Raw genomic sequence first — 19,046 nt, forward strand, 5'->3', positions numbered from 1 at the left:
ACTTCAATGCTGCCACCCTGTGAAATCTAATGACTGGATACACCACAACCTTCCCTTTGTAATTGGTGGCAGCAGAAGGCACCCCTGGCAGCGCAGGAGGGAGCTCACACAGCATCCTTTCACAGAGACTAGAAGGACAGACACTTTGGAGGAAGAGCTTCAAAGCCAGGCGTGAATACTTGAGGCTGCAAGTAGCATTCCTCTGGCACTTATCACCAGCCATTCTGGAAAGGGCTCATTCACATACTCCGCCTACAAGTTGCTACTGAAGCAAAGTCCCAGCAGAAGGGGGCTGTCAAATATGGTCATCGGAGACAGACAGATCAGGCAGAATAACTATCAGTACTCTGCCATCACTTAGTAGACTACAAAATAGAATTTGGGAAGTAAAAGGACAACATGAGAGGCTCACATCTCCACACTGTTCCCGCTGGCCTTGTTCTTTGGAAATGGTATAAAGTAATGAAGACCAGATATGGGCTTTGTTTTAGGAGTTCAAGCAAAGTCCTGAGCCAAGAAGCAGGAAGACGTGGAAGCCTCAGGCCCCTCTCTGCTTTCCCCCAAATCCAGCTCCTGGCTCTCTAGTCCCACCCTCACCCACCACCCCCACTTCTTCCTGCATAACTACCTCTATCACTTATTTATTCATCTGTTTGTTTACTGCCACCAGGGTTAGGGCTCAGTCCCTACATGGTGAATCCATCACTCCTGGTGGCCATTATATCCTCCCTCCCCTTTTCTCTTTTCTTTCTTTTTCACTTGATAGGACAAAGAGAAACTGAAAGGGGAAAGAGAAATATAAAGGAAGAAATACACACACACAGACACACACAGACACACACACACACACACACACACACACACCTGAGCACTGTTTCACTGCTTGTGAAGCTTCCCCCTGCAAGTGGAGCCTAGAGGCTTGAAACTGCCTCTCTTTAGAGGGCAAGGTAGAGGTTGATTTTTTTTTTCATTTCTTCAATCTGTGATTAATAGTAGGTTACAAGATTGTAGGACTACAGTGTATAGTTCCACACCACACCCACCACCAAAAATCTGTGTGTCCTTGCCCCCCCCAAATAACCATAGTCTCAAGTCTTAGAAATAGTTTGCTTGCTTCTAATTTTTTTAAAGTTCATGTGTATCAGATACAGAGATTCCACATATGATGAAATCATCTGGTAGTTGTCTTTCTCCTCTTATTTTGCTAAACATAATCACCTCTAGTTCCATCCATTTTGTCCCAAAGGACACAATATCATCTCTTTTGATTGCAGAGTAGTATTCCATGGAATAGATGTCCCATAACTTCTTTACCCAGTCATCTGTGGATGGGCATGTAGGCTGCTTCCACTCTCTGGCTATTGTGAATAAAGCAGCTATGAACATAGGAATGCATTTGTCCCTTCCAATTAGTTTTTCAGTGTCCTTGGATAAGTGCCCAAGAGTGATATTGCTGGATCATAATGTCATTCCATTTTTATTTAAGGGCTCTCCATACAGTCTTCTGAAGAGGCTGCACCAGTTAGCATTCCCACCAGCAGTGAAGCAACATTCCCTTTTCTCACAGCCTCTCCCAACAGCTGTCATTTTCTGATTTGCTCACGGAAGCCCTTCTCTCAGGTGGAAAATAGTATCTGAGTGTAGTTTTCATTTGCATTTGTCTAATGAAAAGTGAAGTGGAGCGTTTCTTCATGTGTCTGTGGGCCACGTGCATCTCTTCTTTAGAAAACTGTCTGCTTAGTTCTTTGGCTCACTTTTTGATTTGGTCATTTTTTACTTCTTTTACAGATGTGGACCAATTCTGTACAGATGTTTAGTATCAGTTGTGTGTCAGGTGTGCAAATATCCTTTCCCATTTACTGGGCTGCTTGGTTATTCCTTGTGCAGTTTGCTTCCAGTGTGTAGAAGCTTTTTAATTTTATGTAATCCCATCTATTTACTCTTGTTTTCATTTCCCATGTTGGTGAAGTCTCCATGCATCTTTGGTGTGAAGATCCTGCAAAGTTTCACTGATGTTTTCTTTTACAAACTTTAGAGTTTCTGGTCTAATTTACAGATCTTTGATCCATTTTGATTTGACCTTGGTAGATAGTATTAGGTGGTGGTCCAGCTTCACTTTTTATATCTTAGGTGGTTGTATATGTGTGGGCTCATTTCTGGGCTTTCGATTCTGCTCCACTGATCCATGTGTCTATTTTTATTCTAGTACCTTGCTGTTTCGATTACTATTGCTTTGTATTATAAACGGAAGTTGAGGAGTGAGATACTGGAGGCTGATTTTGGTAATGAGCAAGAATTACAGATGCCGCTATGCTCTCCACATAAATGCCCCTTACATCCCCTCACTCCCCTTTGTCCATGTCTCCTGATACACTAGGAGCTACGCATGCAGGCATCTGGGACACAGGCGTGCTTAATAATGTTCTCTCGAAGCTTTGCAAGGGACAGATCACCAGGACCTGGGGATTCATAGTGAATGACAGGCCCCTCTTGTTGGACAGCTGCACAGCAGAACCTCTTCTCCATTGACCTACAACCTTTCACAAACCCCAAACCCCATCCTAAAAGTAAGAAGGTTTTGTGAGACATAAGTCTGCCTCTTCTTAAGTGTGCTAACAATTGTTAAAAACCTGCTTCTCCAAACTGTTTGTAAGACTTGCAAGAATGATGGTGGTTATCTTTGGGCGGCTGGGGATACAGAACCTTGGTGGTGGTTGTGGTGTGGAATTATACACTGTAATCTTACACTCTTGTAACAGACTATTAATAATAAATTAAAAAATTATTTTTTAAATTCTGCTTCTCATCGGCTGGGCAATGTCACACCCAGCTGAGCACATCATGTTGTCTTATGAACCCAGAATATGATTTGGGTCCCAGCACCCACACCCCCTGCAGAGGGGTAACTTCCCCAGCAGTGAAGCAGTGCAGGTGTCGCTTTCATTCTCCCTCTTCTATGTATAAATATTTGATAGGACAGAAATTGAGAGGGGAGAGGGCAGTAGGAAGAGAGACTGAAAGACACCTGCAACAATTGCACCACTGTTCATGAGGCGTCCCCTCTACGGGAGCGGAGCAGCAGGGATTTGAACCCAGGTGCTCGCACATGGACACATGTACGATTAACCAGATGCACCCTGCCCAGCTCCCTTCTTACTGTCTCTCCCGCTCCACTCAGTTTCTCTCTGTCTCTTATCAATAAAGAAATAAATGAAAACTACAGACCAATATCTCTGATGAACATAGGTGCTAAAATATTGAACAAAATTCTAGCCAACAGGACACAGCAGTATATTAAAAAGACTGTTCATCTTGACCAAGTGGGATTTATCCCAGGGATGCAAGGTTGGTTTAATATACATAAACCAATCAACATGATCCACCGCATCAATAAAAGCAAGACCAAAAACCACATGGTTATATCAATAGATGCAGAGAAAGCCTTTGACAAAATACAACATCCCTTTACGATAAAAACACTACAAACAATGGGAATAGATGGAAAATTCCTCAAGATAGTGGAGTCTATATATAGCAAACCTACAGCCAACATCATACTCAATGGTGAAAAACTGGAAGCATTTCCCCTCAGATCAGGTACTAGGCAGGGAGGGCTGCCCACTATCACCACTACTATTCAACATAGTGTTGGAAGTTCTTGCCATAGCAATCAGGCAGGAGCAAGGAATTAAAGGCATACAGATTGGAAGAGAAGAAGTCAAACTCTCCCTATTTGCAGATGACATGATAGTATACATAGAAAAACCTAAGGAATCCATCAAGAAGCTTTTGGAAATCATCAGGCAATATAGTCAGGTTTCAGGCTACAAAATTAACATTCAAAAGTCAGTGGCACTCCTCTATGCAAACACTAAGTTAGAAGAAGTTGAAGTCCAGAAATCAATTCCTTTTATTATAACAACAAAAAACAATAAACTATCTAGGAATAAACCTAACCAAAGAAGTGAAAGACTTGTATACTGAAAATTATGAGTCACTCCTCAAAGAAATGGAAAAAGACACAAAGAAGTGGAAAGATACTCCATGTTCATGGGTTGGAAGAATTAACACCATCAAAATGAATATACTACCCAGAGCCATATACAAATTTAATGCTGTCCCCATCAAGATCCCAACCACATTGTTTAGGAGAATAGAACAAATGCTCCAAATGTTTATCTGGAACCAGAAAAGATCTAGAATTTCCAAAACAATCTTGAGAAGAAAGAACAGAAATGGAGGCATCACACTCCCAGATCTCAAACTGTATTATAGGGCCATTGTCATCAAAACTGCTTGGTACTGGAACATGAATAGACACATTGGCCAGTGGGATAGAATTGAGAGCCCAGAAGTAAGCCCCCACACCTATGGACATCTAATCTTTGACAAAGGTGCCCAGACTATTAAATGGGGAAAGCAGAGTCTCTTCAACAAATGGTGTTGGAAACAATGGGTTGAAAGATGCAGAAGAATGAAACTGAACCACTATATTTCACCAAACACAAAAGTAAATTCCAAGTGGATCAAGGACTTGGATGTGAGACCAGAAACTATCAGATACTGAGAGGTAAATATTGGCAGAAGTCTTTTCTGCATAAATTTTAAAGACATCTTCAATCAAACAAATCCAATTACAAAGAAGACTAAGGCAAGTATAAACCTATGGGACTACATCAAATTAAAAAGCTTCTGCACAGCAAAAGAAACCACTACCCAAACAAACAGACCTCTCACAGAATGGGAGAAGATCTTTACATGCCATACATCAGACAAGAGGCTAATAACCAAAGTATATAAAGAGCTTATCAAACTCAACAACGAGAAAACAAATGACTCCATCCAAAAATGGGGAGAGGACATGGACAGAATATCCACCACAGAAGAGATCCAAAAGGCCGAGAAACACATGAAAAAATGTTCCAAGTCTTTGATTGTCAGAGAAATGCAAATAAAGACAACAATGAGATACCACTTCATTCCTGTGAGAATGTCCAAACATCAGAAAAAGTAGCAGCAACAAATGCTGGAGAGGTTGTGGATTCAAAGGAACCCTCCTGCCCTGCTGGTGGGAATGTTAATTGGTCCAAACCCTGTGGAGAGCAGTCTGGAGAACTCTCAGAAGGCTAGAAATGGACCTACCCTATGATCCTACAATTCTTCTCCTGGGTATATCCTAAGAAACCCAACACACCCAAAAACATATATATCCTAAGAAACCCAACACACCCAACACACCCAAAAACAAATCCAAAAACATTTGTGTATACTTATGTTCATAGCAGCACAATTTGTAACAGCCAAAACCTGGAAGCAAGCCAAGCGTCCAGCAGCGAGCAGATGAGTGGCTGAGCAAGTTGTGGTATATATACACATTGGAATACTACTCAGCTATTAAAAATGATGACTTCATTGTTTTCAGCCGATCTTGGATGGACCTTGAAAAAATTATGTTAAATGAAATGTCAGAAACAGAAGGATGAATATGGGATGATCTCACTCTCCGGCAAAAGATGAAAAACAAGATCAGAAGAGAAAACACAATTAGAAGCTGAACTGGAGTTGGTGTATTGCACCAAAGTCAAAGACTCTGGGGTGGGTGAGGCGGGGGAGAGTACAGGTCCTGGAAAAGGATGACAGAGGACCGACCTGGTGGGGGTTGTATTATTAGGCGGCAAACTGAGTAATGTTGTGCATGTACAAACTATTGTATTTACTGTCGACTGTAAAACATCAATCTCCCAATAAAGAATTTTTTTAAAGAAATAAATTAATAAAATAATAAATGATAAAAATCTGCCTCTCTTACACCAACTCTTGTCTCTTGGCTAACCGGCCTTCTAAGCAGTGAGGAATTCAAACATTTCCAATCTGAATTAATAATTTGAGTAATAACTAGTTCCTTTATTGTACATTCAAATGACAATAAGGCTTTTTCCGTGTTTTTTTTTTTTTTTTTTTTTTTTTGCAAAAGCAGATATGACAGTTTAGCTTTCTGTGGCAGTGGGCACTGGGCCCACATTCAGCTTCACTACCAAATGTCATTTGAAAGCCTTTGCTTCCACACCCAGCCCACAGCCCACACCACTCTTAGGAAGAATTAATTCCTCTTCCTGGCACACCCAGCATTTTGCCCATACCAGTATCTCAGCACTTATTTTTGTTGGTGAATTTGTTTTGAAATGCTGGGCTTCTTTATAGAGAGACCTTAGTCTCCTTGGCCTCCATGTCACGGGCCCAGACACAGGTCTGTAAGCTGGCAGGTGCTGGCTGGTGCACAGCCGGTCAGAGGCAGGAGTGACAGGGAAGAAAGCACAGATGAACTTCCCCTTTTATCCAAAAGAAGACAGCACTCTCCTTGCCTGATTGTGTGCCTCCCAGAGGCCCCATCTATTTTCTTGTTCTGCCGACTGAAGAGAGCAAACAATTCTTTCAATTGGCAGGATATAGCTCTGGGGGAGCCTTGAGCTAAATCAGACAGCCCAGAAAGGCAGCCCTAGCTTGCAAGGGGGGCGTCCTATGTATGCTGCTCATCTCCTTGATGTTCCTACTCCGTCCATGAAATGAGATGGCAGGGACAGCTCTAATAGTTTATGCCTGATGTTCCCAACCAGTGGCCAACGAGTTAAAGGAAGCTTGCCGATTGTGTTTTGTCAGCTTTTGTGTTGGGTGTTGGTAAAATTCTCATAGAATTCTGTGTCTTCAGTTTCTACTGAATAAAGCACTCAGAACACTCTCTTGGCACAGCTGGCTGGCTACTACAGAGCACGTACTAGTTGGTCACAGTCCCTAACCCTCTCCCCGCCACATGCCCAATCTGGTGTCAGTTACTTATGAGTTAGTCTTAGGCATTTGTACTTTAAAATCCCTGAACTATGGCCTCAACCAAAGTTGCAGACTCTTATAAAAAATGTTCAGGTTTTAACAGGTATCAAACTCACACCTAGACATTCTGATTGGTCTAAGGTAAGGGTATTTGTAGAAAACTTCATTCAAGGACCAATTAGCATCCTGGTTCAAACCCCAGGCTCCCCACCTGCAGGGGAGTCACTTCACATGTGGTGAAGCAGGTCTGCAGGCATCTCTCTCTGTCTCTCTTGCCCTCTATCGCCCCCTTCTCGCACAATTTCTCTCTGTCTCTATCCAATAACAAATAAATAAATAATAAAAAAAGAAAAGTTCATTCAGTGATTTCAGTTTTAGCCAGACTCTAAAGATGCAGGTCCAATCTCACCTATGTCAGAAAGCAACTACCAGAAAAAAGAAGGACAGGAAAAGCCGACCAGCTTAGCGTCCACAGGTATCTTTGGGGAACTACTATTGCCAGCAGCACTCCCATCACCCACTCTAAGCACCTTCATTTGCTATGCACAAGCACGGTGAACGTTATTCTGCTTTGCTGCAAAGACTGACTCCTCCACCCTCACCTTCTGCTTGTTCCCAGATGCTGCCTCTGTGAGCCACAGTACAAGCAACTCCTTGCCCTTGGGCCCTGTTTGCCAATTCATGCCTCTTTCCCTTCTGCCCACAACTCCAGGAAGACTACAGTCAGCGAGGAGATACAGTTGCTCAAGTCCTTCAGGTTCTTCACCCACCTCCCCTCCCTCTTCTTCTTTTGATGTGGTGCCAGAAATTTAACTAAGTCACCTTCTAAGTCCTCTCTGTTTTGTTTTGTTTTTAGAGTGAGAAAGACGGAGACACAAAGAGAGACATGCAATTTCCAGCATCACATGGACCAGAATGATATTCTGCTTTGGTTCTCTCTCTTCCTCGCCATTAATAATTAAATAAAAGTCTTTAAAAAATGACTTGCCAATTTCAAGTGGCTTAGGAGGCAGAGAGCGAGAAGGAAGAGGAGGAGGAGAAGGACGGGGAGAAAGCACAACTCCACCATCTCCGGAGTTATCCCTGTTGATTTCAGGGGCATTTGGGAGTCAAAGCCAGAGCCTCGTGACAGCCTCATGCATGCAAGGCAAACAGCACCAGTGAGCCACCTCCCCATCAGTCTTTCATGTTCATTTCTCTAATCATGGTCAGATAGAGAAATCCAGGAGGTAGGAATCACCTCTCTTGTCCCTCCTGCACCCTCCTAAATTCTCCTACCCTGCCATTTCCCAAATACACACCAAATCCCCAGGCTCCATCCAGGGTCTCTGCAGAGCAGTGGAGGCTTGCAGGACATAGGGACAGGAGAGCAGGCACAGCAGAGGTGTTATATCCTGCTCATCTATGAAAAGGAGCCATTTCTTTTTAAAAATTATTTATTTATTCCCTTTTGTTGCAGTTATTATTGTTGTTATTGATGTTGTTGTTGTTGGATAGGACAGAGAGAAATGGAGAGAGGAGGGTAAGACAAAGAGGGGAGAGAGAAATACAGACACCTGCAGACCTGCTTCACTGCCTGTGAAGTGACTCCCCTGCAGGTGGAGAGCTGGGGGCTCGAAGCAGGATCTTTACGCTGGTCCTTGCACTTTGCGCCATGTGCACTTAACCCGCTGCACTACCACCCAACTCCCTGAAAAGGAGCCATTTCACAGGAATCTACACTGCTCACCTGCTGGCCTCCTGCTCATCGTCTGCCAAGCAGGCTGATGCCCTGTTTCTATCTGTGTGTGCCCAGCATGAAACACTAACATCCCTGGCATCAGTCACTTATCCTGCCATAGAAGAGGAATGCTAGATTGAGAATTTGTTGAAGTCTACCGAGAAAGAGCTATTGCTGGCTATCGGGACCCCAGATGCCTTACTGGTCTGTCCAGAAGAAGAGAATCAACCTAAGTCCCCACTTCTAACCATGAGTCATCTGATTCTCAGGCAGTTGGAAGCAGGAGAAACACTCAGAGACTTGCAGGCTTCAGGGAGGACGCGAGTACATCCTCAAAGCCTCTCTCTCCCTGGGGATAATTTCAGATGTCTAGCTGACCAGAGACAGGCCCTGGTGACTCAACACAGAGTCAGAGACCAATGGGTGAGGAGTAATCATGTCCGCCTGACCGGAGCTGGCCGAGCCTACCTTGGAGCTGACAGAACGTAGTCATGAACTTGCTCGTGAGGGACTTGAGTTCGTTGTTGGCCAGTGTGATGAGATGGATCTGGTCGGTGACATTCCGCAGGACCTTATAGATGCCAATAGGGAAAGAAACCAGCTTGCACTCAGCCAGATCTGCAGTCAAAGGACAAAGAAAGACCAGAATCAGTGGGCATGGCCACCGAGGGACTTGGCCACATGGACCATACTGGCTACAAGCCACATGGGCCCCAATCCTGACCCTTCACTCCATGCCCAGATCCAAAGTCTCCCCACCCTCTTCCAAAAGGCTTTCTCATATGGAAGGTCTATCCCTAGCCTTGTGAGGGTTTTCCAGACTGCTCTCCACAGTGGCTGGACCAATTTACATTCCCATCAGCAGTGTAGGAGGGTTCCATTATCCCCACAACCTCTCCGGCATTTGTTGCTGCTGTCATTTTTGATGTATGACATTCTCACAGGGGTGAGGTGGTATCTCAATGTTGTCTTTATTTACATTTCTCTGATAATCAGTGACTTGGAGCAATTTTTCATATGTCTGTTAGCCTTTTGGATCTCTTCTGTAGTGAATATTCTGTTCATATCCCCTGCCCATTTTTGGATTGGATCATTTGCTTTTTGTTGCTAAGTTTGGTGAGCTCTTTATATATTTTGGTTATTAGTCTGTTGTCTGATGTGTAGCATGTGAAGATCTTGCATTCTGTGAGGGGTCTCTTTTTTTGGGGTGATGGTTTCTTTCTGGGGCTCTAGTCAGGGAGTCCTGGGATTGCCACACAGACATGATGGGCCTAGACCTCTAATAGATCTCTCTCTCTACCATCACTGGTCATCTTCATCAGGAACAACATAATGGACCCATTTGTGGGTCCCTATAGGACCTTGCCCTCAATGTGGATCAACAATGGTAGAGACTGTTCCATTCTCCGAAGGAAGGTTGGATAACGTACTCTACCTTCCACCCAAGGAAGATGGGTCCTGAAATTAGGGCAGCCTGGACTGTTCCTAGCTGTGACCACAGAATGTGAGCTCAGACCTACAGGGATGCAGAGGTTACATAGAGGTTACATATTCCTGTGCTGAATATGGGCCCCAGATCAAATTGATGGGGTTTACAGTTAACAATATTTATACACCTTTCCCATATTTAGGAGCTGCTCTCTTCCCTGATCAGCTTTCTAGTTCTTTTTCCAACTATGACACCATTCTCTCCAGACAATGACTTGGGTCCACCTGCATATCTGATGTCAGGCTCAGGAAAAAACTAGAAAAGCCAGGGGCCCCTTGGAATATAGTAGGTCTACCTAAAGTAGACCTACTAGCTTTTTCCAAAATGGAGACCCCAAATCTTCATCTGCAATATTCCAGCCTTTAGGTTCATGATTAGTCAACAATTTGTTCTGCTTTATAGCTTAACTCTTTTTCAGTCACCAGGTTCCAGATGCTACCATGATGCTAACCGCACTTCCCTGCAGATGACCCCACCACTGTGTCCTGGAGCCCCGCTTCCTCAGAGCCCTGCCCCACTAGGGAAAGAGAGACACATGCTGGGAGTATGGGTCCACCTGCCAATACCCATGTTCAGCAGGGAAGCAATTTACAGAAGCCAAACCTTCCACCTTCTGCACCCCATAATGACCCTGGGTCCATACTCCCAAAGGTATAAATACAGAAGCTATCAAGGGGGGGGGTGGGATACAGAGTTCTGGTGGTGGGAATTGTGTGGAATTATACCCTTCTTATCCTATGGTCTTGTCAATATTTCCATTTTATAAATAAAAATTATATAAATATTTTAAGAAGGCTTTCTCTTCACCCTTTAATAACACTTGCCTCTATCTCTAAGCTCTAGGGTTCATTCTAGTACCATCTTTATTACCACAGTCCACTTTATTACCACTTATAGACAACAAAACTCTCCCAGCACAACAGTAACCAACAGTCACAGCACTGTCCTTGGACCTTGCAGAATGCACAGGTCCCACTAGGATTATCAAAGACTCGACAAAACAGCTGCAATCTTTTCTCTCCTTTTCTTTTCTCTTCTCTTCTTTTCAGCTGGTATCTTAAGAGTATTTCCAAGAGTCTACTTAGAAAAAAGGTAATTCACAAAGATATTGTGTTTTACCTTCTTCCCAGCCCTGTCGCTTAGGAAGCAGCCATATAAGAGTCAGCAGAGAAGCCACTGTGAAGATACGGCTGGCAATACTTCAGATGCCTTAACACGGCTACGATATGGCCCAGACACCCCACATACAGGCATACACCCCAGAGAAATGAAGTCATCTGTCCACACAGAAACGGATGAAACAGAAACATTACTCATGAATGTTCATGGCAGCATTTTCCATAATAGTCAAAAACTAGAAACAACTCAGTGTCTGTCAACTGATGAATGAGCAGACAAGCAAGAAAAATGTGGTATCTCCATAAAAAGGACTATTATTTGGCAGAAAGGAAGAGAAGAAAAGAAAAGAAGGAGGGAGGAAAATGAAATATAATACATGCTACAAAATAGATGGGGCTGGAAGACATAACGCTGACCGGAAGCAGGTGGTCACAAGGGACCATCTATTACCCTGTGAGTGAACTATATCAACTATTTGCAATAGGAAAACAAAACGAGAGAGAGGTGGGGGAGACCCTGGTTAAGTGCACGTATTACCATGCACAAAGTACCAGGTTCAAACCCCCGGTTCCCACCTGCAGGAGGAAAGCGTCACGAGCAGTGAAGCAGTGCTGCAGGTGTCTGTGTCTCTAGCCCTCTCCCACTCTCAATCTCTCTGTATTCTATCAAATAAAATAAATAAATCAAATTCAAGAGGAGATGGAAATAAGTTCATGGTTACCGAGGGCTGAGTCATGGGAGGGTGCAGGCTGGAGGCTAAGAAGTGAAGCTTTCTTTGCAGGGGTCATGCAGATGCTCTAAAAGTTGATTGTGGTGCTGGCTCTATAGCTCTGAATATACAGCGACGACTCAAGTCTAGTCTTTCAAAAGGATGAGGGGCCAAGGAGATAGTCCATCTGGAAGGGTAGGGGTCCTTCCATGTTTGCAACCCAAGTTCAAGCCCTGGCACCACATGGGAGTACCATAATGCTGGAAAAAGCAAAAACAAAAGCTTCAGTACTAGTGTCTGTCTTTCTATCTATCCATCCATCCACTTGTCTATATCTCCTTATTTCTATCTGGAAAAAAAAAATCAGCCCAGAATGGCAAAGCCTTGGCAAGAACAGCAAGAACAACATGTGGTAAGTGAATTCTACTCAAAGCATTGAAGGTGCAGAAATGAGGATGACAGATCCTCTAGGTCACTGAGGTCCTCTGGACCTCAGTTTCTTCATTGTGCTATCTTTTCCCCTCCTCTTCTCCTCTCCTCTCCTCTCCTCTCCTCTCCTCTCCTCTCCTCTCCTCTCCTCTCCTCTCTTCCCTCCTCTCCTCTCCTCTCTTCTTCCATCCTCTCCTCTCCTCTTCTCTCTCCTCCTCTCCCCTTCTCTCTCTCTCTCTCTCTCTCTCTCTCTCCTGCAGGGTTATCGATGGAGCTCAGTGCCTTCACTATGAATCCACTGCTCCTGACAGCCATCTTTTCCCCATTGTTGTTGTTATTGCTTTTGTTCTTGGATAGGACAGACAGAAATTGAAAGAGGAGGGGAAGACAGAGAGGGAGAGAAAAAGACACCTGCCGGCCTGCTTCACTGCTTGTAAAGCGACCCCTCTGCAGGTGGGGAGGCGGAGGCCAGGATCCTTGTGCCTATCCTCATGCTTCGTGCTATGTGGACTTAACCCAGTACGCCACAGCCTGGCCACCTATGTCTTTTTATCTGACAAAGTCAGCCTGAAGCAGTGCAGCCCCAGCAACAAAACAAATCGAAAATGGGGACATCATCATCTACCTAGCAGGGCTGTGGGGAAAATTAAATGTAATCAATGGTATTCAGTGCCCTAACAAAGTACCTGGTGGGTGGGTAATGAGAATACTACAAATGCTGCTTCTCTCTTCTCCCTGGGTCCTCATTACTGGTGGCAACCCCTGTCCCCACCCCACTCCCCAATTCTTTTGGCATTCAACAGCTGAGACAATACCAATGTCAGCAAACCAATGTCTTTTCTTTTTGTTGTATTTCAAAATGTCTACATCCCCCAGGCCTCCAATTCTTTGACTGTTGCTCCGAAATAAATGCAGTACACAGTAATAATCCTATTTTCCAGCAAGAAAGCTTTCAACGATCCTATTTTGAACAACAAAAATAGTGCAAAGTCAACAGAGTCATAATTGAAGTCCTTCTCCCTCAGCTTCCTCATCGGATCTCTTTTATTATTTTCCTCAGTTGGAGACACAGACAGAGAATGAGACCACGGCACGAAAGCTTCCTTCAATGCAGCAGGTGCCAGGATTGAACCTGGGCCGTGCACTTGGCAAAGCACTGTCCCACTGAACTATTTTGCCAGCTCTTGCCTTGTAGAATTTCTACTCAGCTTAAGACCTGCTCGAACATCTCCTCTATGCAAGACTCAGAGGCAGGTGCAACTCACTGAGCGATCTGAGAAGGTCTCTTCAAGGAGGTGATATTTCTGCTTCATCTGTTTCTGTCTGGACAAATTCTTCCATCTCTCTGGGGTGTATGCCTATGTGTGGGGCTGGGATATCATCTCTTCGGTGGAGGAGATAAGGAGATAGCATAATGGTTATGCAAAAAAGACTTTCATGCCTGAGGCTTTGTTAGTTTCAGGTTCAGTCCCCACCACCACCACCACCACTACCACCACCACCACCACCACCACAAGCCAGAGCTGAGCAGGGCTCTGATTAAAAAAAAAAAAAAGGTTAAGAATTGGAATATCATCTCTTCCCCCAGTATTACAACTCTTTTGTGTGTCTGCCTCCCCCCTGCAAGGCCCTAGATAGCAGAGGTCCAGCAAGATCAGGGGCAGGACAAGGGCACTGGTGTACACACCGAGCTGGATGGAGGGGGAAAGGGAGAGGGTGGTGGAATGGAAAGTCCAGTTGGTTGAGAATCCTCCAAGACCCTCCCTCTATATAGCATCCTAGAAAGGAGAGTCTTTACTGCCTCCTTAGGCCCAGGGCTGCACTAGTTGATCTCAGCCCTGCTGCTGTTCAAGGTCCAGCACTGGCTCACCTATCAGTGGGCGGGGCATGGGCAGAAGCGAGTGCCAAGGCCTGCCAGGGATTAAAGTAAGGTTTGCAGAAGAGAGATCAGAGGCTGGAACTGGACCAGTTCTGTGGGCTCAAAATTTGGAGCATGTTGGGAATTCTACAAAAAAGCAAACACTTCCACAACAGGTTCCCAGGGCTTTGTGCCAGATGCACAAGGGCCAGCAAAGAATCTTTTCTGTGGCTGTTAGATATCAGAGCAGCTATGGTTAGAGCCCTAGATCTCAGACACAGCAGGAGCAATATCAAAGAAAACACTGGTGGGGGTGGGGGGTAGGGGGGTAGAGCAGTGGGTTAAGCGCACATGGTGCGAAGTGCACGGGCCTGTGTTAAGGCTCCCCACCTGCAGGGGGAGTCGCTTCACAAGCAGGTCTGCAGGTACCTTTCTCTTCCCCTCTCTCGATTTCTCACTGTCCTATCCAACAACAACAACACCAATGGCAACAATAACAATAACAACAAGGGCAAAAACAACAAAACAGAAAAAAAGGGAAAAATAGTTTCCAGGAGCAGTGGATTCGTGGTGCAGGCACTGGAGGCAAAAAAGAAAAAAAAAGACAGAAAAGAAAAGTAAACACCAGCAGTTTTCTCTTTAAAATAAAAAGCAAAATAAGGATGTTTTTCGTCATTAGTATCCCTGAAGAAAGCCTTTGAAGTTCTTGCCAGTGAAATAGAAAAGATAAGAATAGAAAATAGACTATGTGATTATTATGTGTAATGAAATAATTACTGGATCTCAAAAACCCCAGTCATCTGACAAAGTATGCAAATTAAAAATATCTCCAAATATCAGTAAGATCTCAGTCAAGTGGCTAATCAAAAATCAATATGCAAAATCCAAAATCTCTATATGCCAGAAATAAAATCTAAATAAAGATCTGATTTCAAACAGCTACAATAATATATAATACAGAGTGGTAAGCATAATAGAAAAGTTATCTATTATCAAGAAAAATGGAAATACAAGATATTTTTTTTAAAAAGATCTGTATGTGTAGGAATATAATATGCTCACTGGTGTCAGGCCAAAGCACTGAAGTTGCTGAAATAATAATGATTTTTCTAAAACACTGATTTTTTTTTTTTCTAATTGCCTCCAGGGTTATTACTGGGGAACAGTGCCTACACTCTGAATCCACTGCTCCTGGAGGCCATTTTCCCATTTTTGTGTGTGTGTGTGTTGCCCTTGTTGTTATTATTATTACTGCTGTTGTTATTGCTATTGTTGTTGTTGGTCAGGACAGAGAGAAATGGAGAGAGGAGGAAAAGACAGAGAAGGGGAGAGAAAGACAGACACCTGCAGACCTGCTTTACCACTTATAAAGTGGCCCCTGCCTTCAGGTGGGGAGCTGGGGTTCGAACTGGAATCCTTACGAGGGTCCTTGTACCTTGCACCATGTATGCTTAACCCGCTGTGCTACCACCTGGCCCCCAAAAGCAGATTTTTGAGAGAAATATAGAAAGACAGACAGAGATACCACTTCACTCCTGTGAGAATGTCATACATCAGAAAAGGTAACAGCAACAAATGCTGGAGAGGTTGTGGTGTCAAAGGAACCCTCCTGCACTGCTGGTGGTAATGTCAAGTAGTCCAACCTCTGTGGAGAACAGTCTGGAGAACTCTCAGAGGGCTAGAAATGGACCTAACCTATGATCCTGCAATTCCTCTCCTGGGCATATATCCTAAGGAACCCAACACACCCATCCAAAAAGATCTGTGTACACATATGTTTTTGGCAGCACAATATGTAATAGCCAAAACCTGGAAGCAAGCCAGGTGTCCAGCAGCAAGTAGATGAGTGGCTGAGCAAGTTGTGGTATATATATACAATGGAATACTACTCAGCTATAAAAAGTGGTGACTTCACTGTTTTTAGCCGATCCTGGGTGGAGCTTGAAGAAATGATGTTAAATGAAAGAAGTCAGAAACAGAAGGATGACTATGGGATGATCTCACTCTCAGGAAGAAGATGAAAAACAAGATCAGAAGAGAAAACACAAGTAGAACCTGAACTGGAATTGGCATATTGCACCAAAGTAAAGGACTCTGGGATGGGTGGGGGGGAGAATACAGATCCAAAAAGGATGGCAGAAGACCTAGTGGGGGTTTTATTGTCATATGGGAAACTGGAAAATACTATGCATGTACAAACTATTGTATTTACTGTTGAATGTAAAACATTAATTCCTCAATAAAGAAATTTTAAAAAATAGCTGTAAGTAATACCACTTACTATTTCATAATATAATAACTACACCCTCTGCATATAGTTATAGAGGAAACTGCAAATAAATGGCTTGCCCAAGAATACACATCTAGAAGTAGAGGAGTAAGATTTGACTAGAGGGGCCCAGTGGTGGGTTGACTGCACATGTTATAATGTGCAAGGACCTGACTTCAAGCCCCCGGCTCCCCACTAGCAGGGGGCTTACTTCACAAGTGGTGAAGCAGGTCTGCAGATGTCTGTCTTTCTCTCCCCTCTGTCTTCCCCTCCTCTCTCCATTTCTCTCTGTCCTATCTAACAGCGATGACATCAATAACAACAGTAATAACTATAACAATAAAACAACAAGGGCAACAAAAGGGAAAATAAATTTTAAAAAATTAAAAAGAAAGAAATCAGTCTTTAAAAAAATATTTGGCTAGAGTAATATTTGGCTGACCATTGGTCATAATCGTGGTATGTCAGCCTAAGCGAGTGCGCCACCGCCTGGTCCCCACTGGTCATAATCATTCAACTATCCTGCCTCCTGAGTCAAAAACATTTCCAAGTGCCTGCTTCCAGGTCAGATCAGAGAAAGGAAAATCTACCGAAAATCTCAGTAGCAAACCAAGGCCTTGGATACAAACTCCTGGAAGTCCTTCCATGTTCTGTGCTGGATCTGGGTTTTTAAGACCAAGCACTACTTTCAGAGGACACAGCCTGGATATGGGAGGGGCCCGGATATGGGAGGGCCCCGGTCCCGGGTCCCACTAACAGAAAAGGTCACTGAGATGATGTACCATTCAGCCTTACCCCTGCCATTGTCTCCTGATATTGTTCTGCTGGCGTTTCCTGCTCCTAGAAACTTCCCCCAGGAAACGCACAAGCCAGTTATGTGGCATAGAGACTAACTGAACAGTGGGCATGGCTAAGCCCAGTTAAGAACTCTATATCAACTTTTTTTTTTCCTCCAGGGTTATTGCTGGGCTCGGTGCCTGCACCATGAATCCACCGCTACTGGAGGCCATTTTTCCCCCTTCTTATTGCCCTTGTTGTTGTAGCCTCGTTGTGGTTATTATTATTGCCATTGTTGATGTTGTTCGTTGTTGGATAGGAGAGAAATGGTGAGAGGAGGGGAAGACAAGAGAGGGGAAGAGAAAGATAGATACCTGCAGACCTGCTTCACCGCTTGTGAAGCGACTCCCCTGCAGGTGGGGAGCCGGGGGCTCGAACCCGGATCCTTACGCGGGTCCCTGCGCTTTGCGCCACATGCGCTCAACCCACTGCGCCACCGCCCAACCCCCATCTATATCAACTTTTAAGATGTTGGAGGAAAAGAGATACTTATATATAGGATTAAAAAATTGAGCCTGAGGGATGACATATTTTAGACACAGTGGGGGAAACACTGAAGTTTCATTCCATCATTCATTGAGCTCCACTCAATTTGGTCCTTGGTGCTTCCCTTGATGATCTTAGAGCATCACACCCAGGGGCTCATCACGTATGACTGCTTCCTAGACTCCAGGGCTGTTTATGAAAGCTCCACCTACAAATCCAGATTAGTCTACACCTTTCGTCTGTTTCTCCTTGTCCTCTATGTATACAGAGCAGTTTGCAAACAACTGGTAAATCCGCTAGGAGACCAAAGAAAACGGTGTCTGAGAAAGTGGCACCAAAGGGGGAAAGTCCAGGCTGGCCATCGACCTTTGTTTTCTTTCCTTATAAAGGACCTGTAGCTTTGTTAGTGAATGGTCCTGTGGAAAAAATGACACTCAGCAGCTGTCTGACTGGAAGAATTACTGCAACTTTTTAAATTGCAATTCTGATTGGAAGAACTGCCATTTAAAAATTGTTCTGTGTAATTGTTCCTGAAGTGACAAAGACATGTCTGTATTTCTGTTTCTGCTTAAGAATTTACCCTGTTAATAGTGCATTATAGCAATCTATAACAGCTTGTCCAGTGGGGTTGTAAGGCATGCTGGTTATTTATTACATGCTTAATATCTCACTGAGAGAAGAAATGAGCTATACTGTTAGAAACACATGCAAGGTCATTGTTGTCAGTCTTATATTGTATGAGGAATACCTTTAGCGGCAAAGGCAGAGCATCACTCCAGTATATGCAGTGCTGGGGATTGAACCAGGAATTCCCTGTATACAAGTTTGACACTCTACCAATTGAGCCATTTCTCCAGCTGCAGTCATACCCATCCAAAGGTGGATGGATACCTTTGGATGGGTAGGATTTATCCCACAAGCCAGATGCTGGTGGGCCAGTGTTTGAGTCTGGGAAAGCCCTAAAAAATGCCAGCTGGTCTGTGTGCTCATTGGAGGGAAGTGTTGTGGCAGAGGAAATGAATAATTATCATGGAGGGCTGGCCTCTATGGGGGCAGTTAGGCTGGTCACTGATGCCCCACCAGTACAGAAAGAGTTGAGATTAGGGAAAGACATGCAGTTATCTCCTAGTCTGCTTTCTTGGGGATAACAGAAAAGGAAGGAGACCAAAAAATAAATCAGATAACTTACTGTGTAATTTGCAAAGCTAAGATGGTACAAACTGCTGTGGACTGAGCAAAGAATGCTTGTGACAAGCCTAATTAAAAGACTGTGATGCAGAATCACTGTGAAAGAGAAGAAAGCAA

At 44.0% G+C, this 19,046-nt stretch overlaps 1 protein-coding gene across 12 annotated transcripts in view; it reads right to left on the reverse strand.

Moving 5' to 3' along the window:
• The window catches only part of LRRC20 (leucine rich repeat containing 20), a 118,669-nt gene that overhangs the window by 45,979 nt on the left and 53,644 nt on the right, over positions 1 to 19,046 (reverse strand). For 11 of the 12 annotated variants that reach the window (XR_009551692.1, XM_060198914.1, XM_016188579.2 and 8 more), the window contains one exon: positions 9,014 to 9,163. The exons of the other annotated variant lie outside the window; for it this stretch is intronic. Coding sequence is in view for 10 of the 11 variants with exons in the window: in XM_060198914.1 (XP_060054897.1) it covers positions 9,014 to 9,163 (150 nt within the window). In the remaining variant the exon portion in view is untranslated. The remainder of the gene's footprint in view (positions 1 to 9,013; positions 9,164 to 19,046) is intronic. 12 annotated transcript variants of the gene reach the window in all.

This window comes from Erinaceus europaeus, chromosome 1, assembly GCF_950295315.1.
Source record: "Erinaceus europaeus chromosome 1, mEriEur2.1, whole genome shotgun sequence".
Lineage (NCBI taxonomy): Eukaryota > Metazoa > Chordata > Mammalia > Eulipotyphla > Erinaceidae > Erinaceus > Erinaceus europaeus.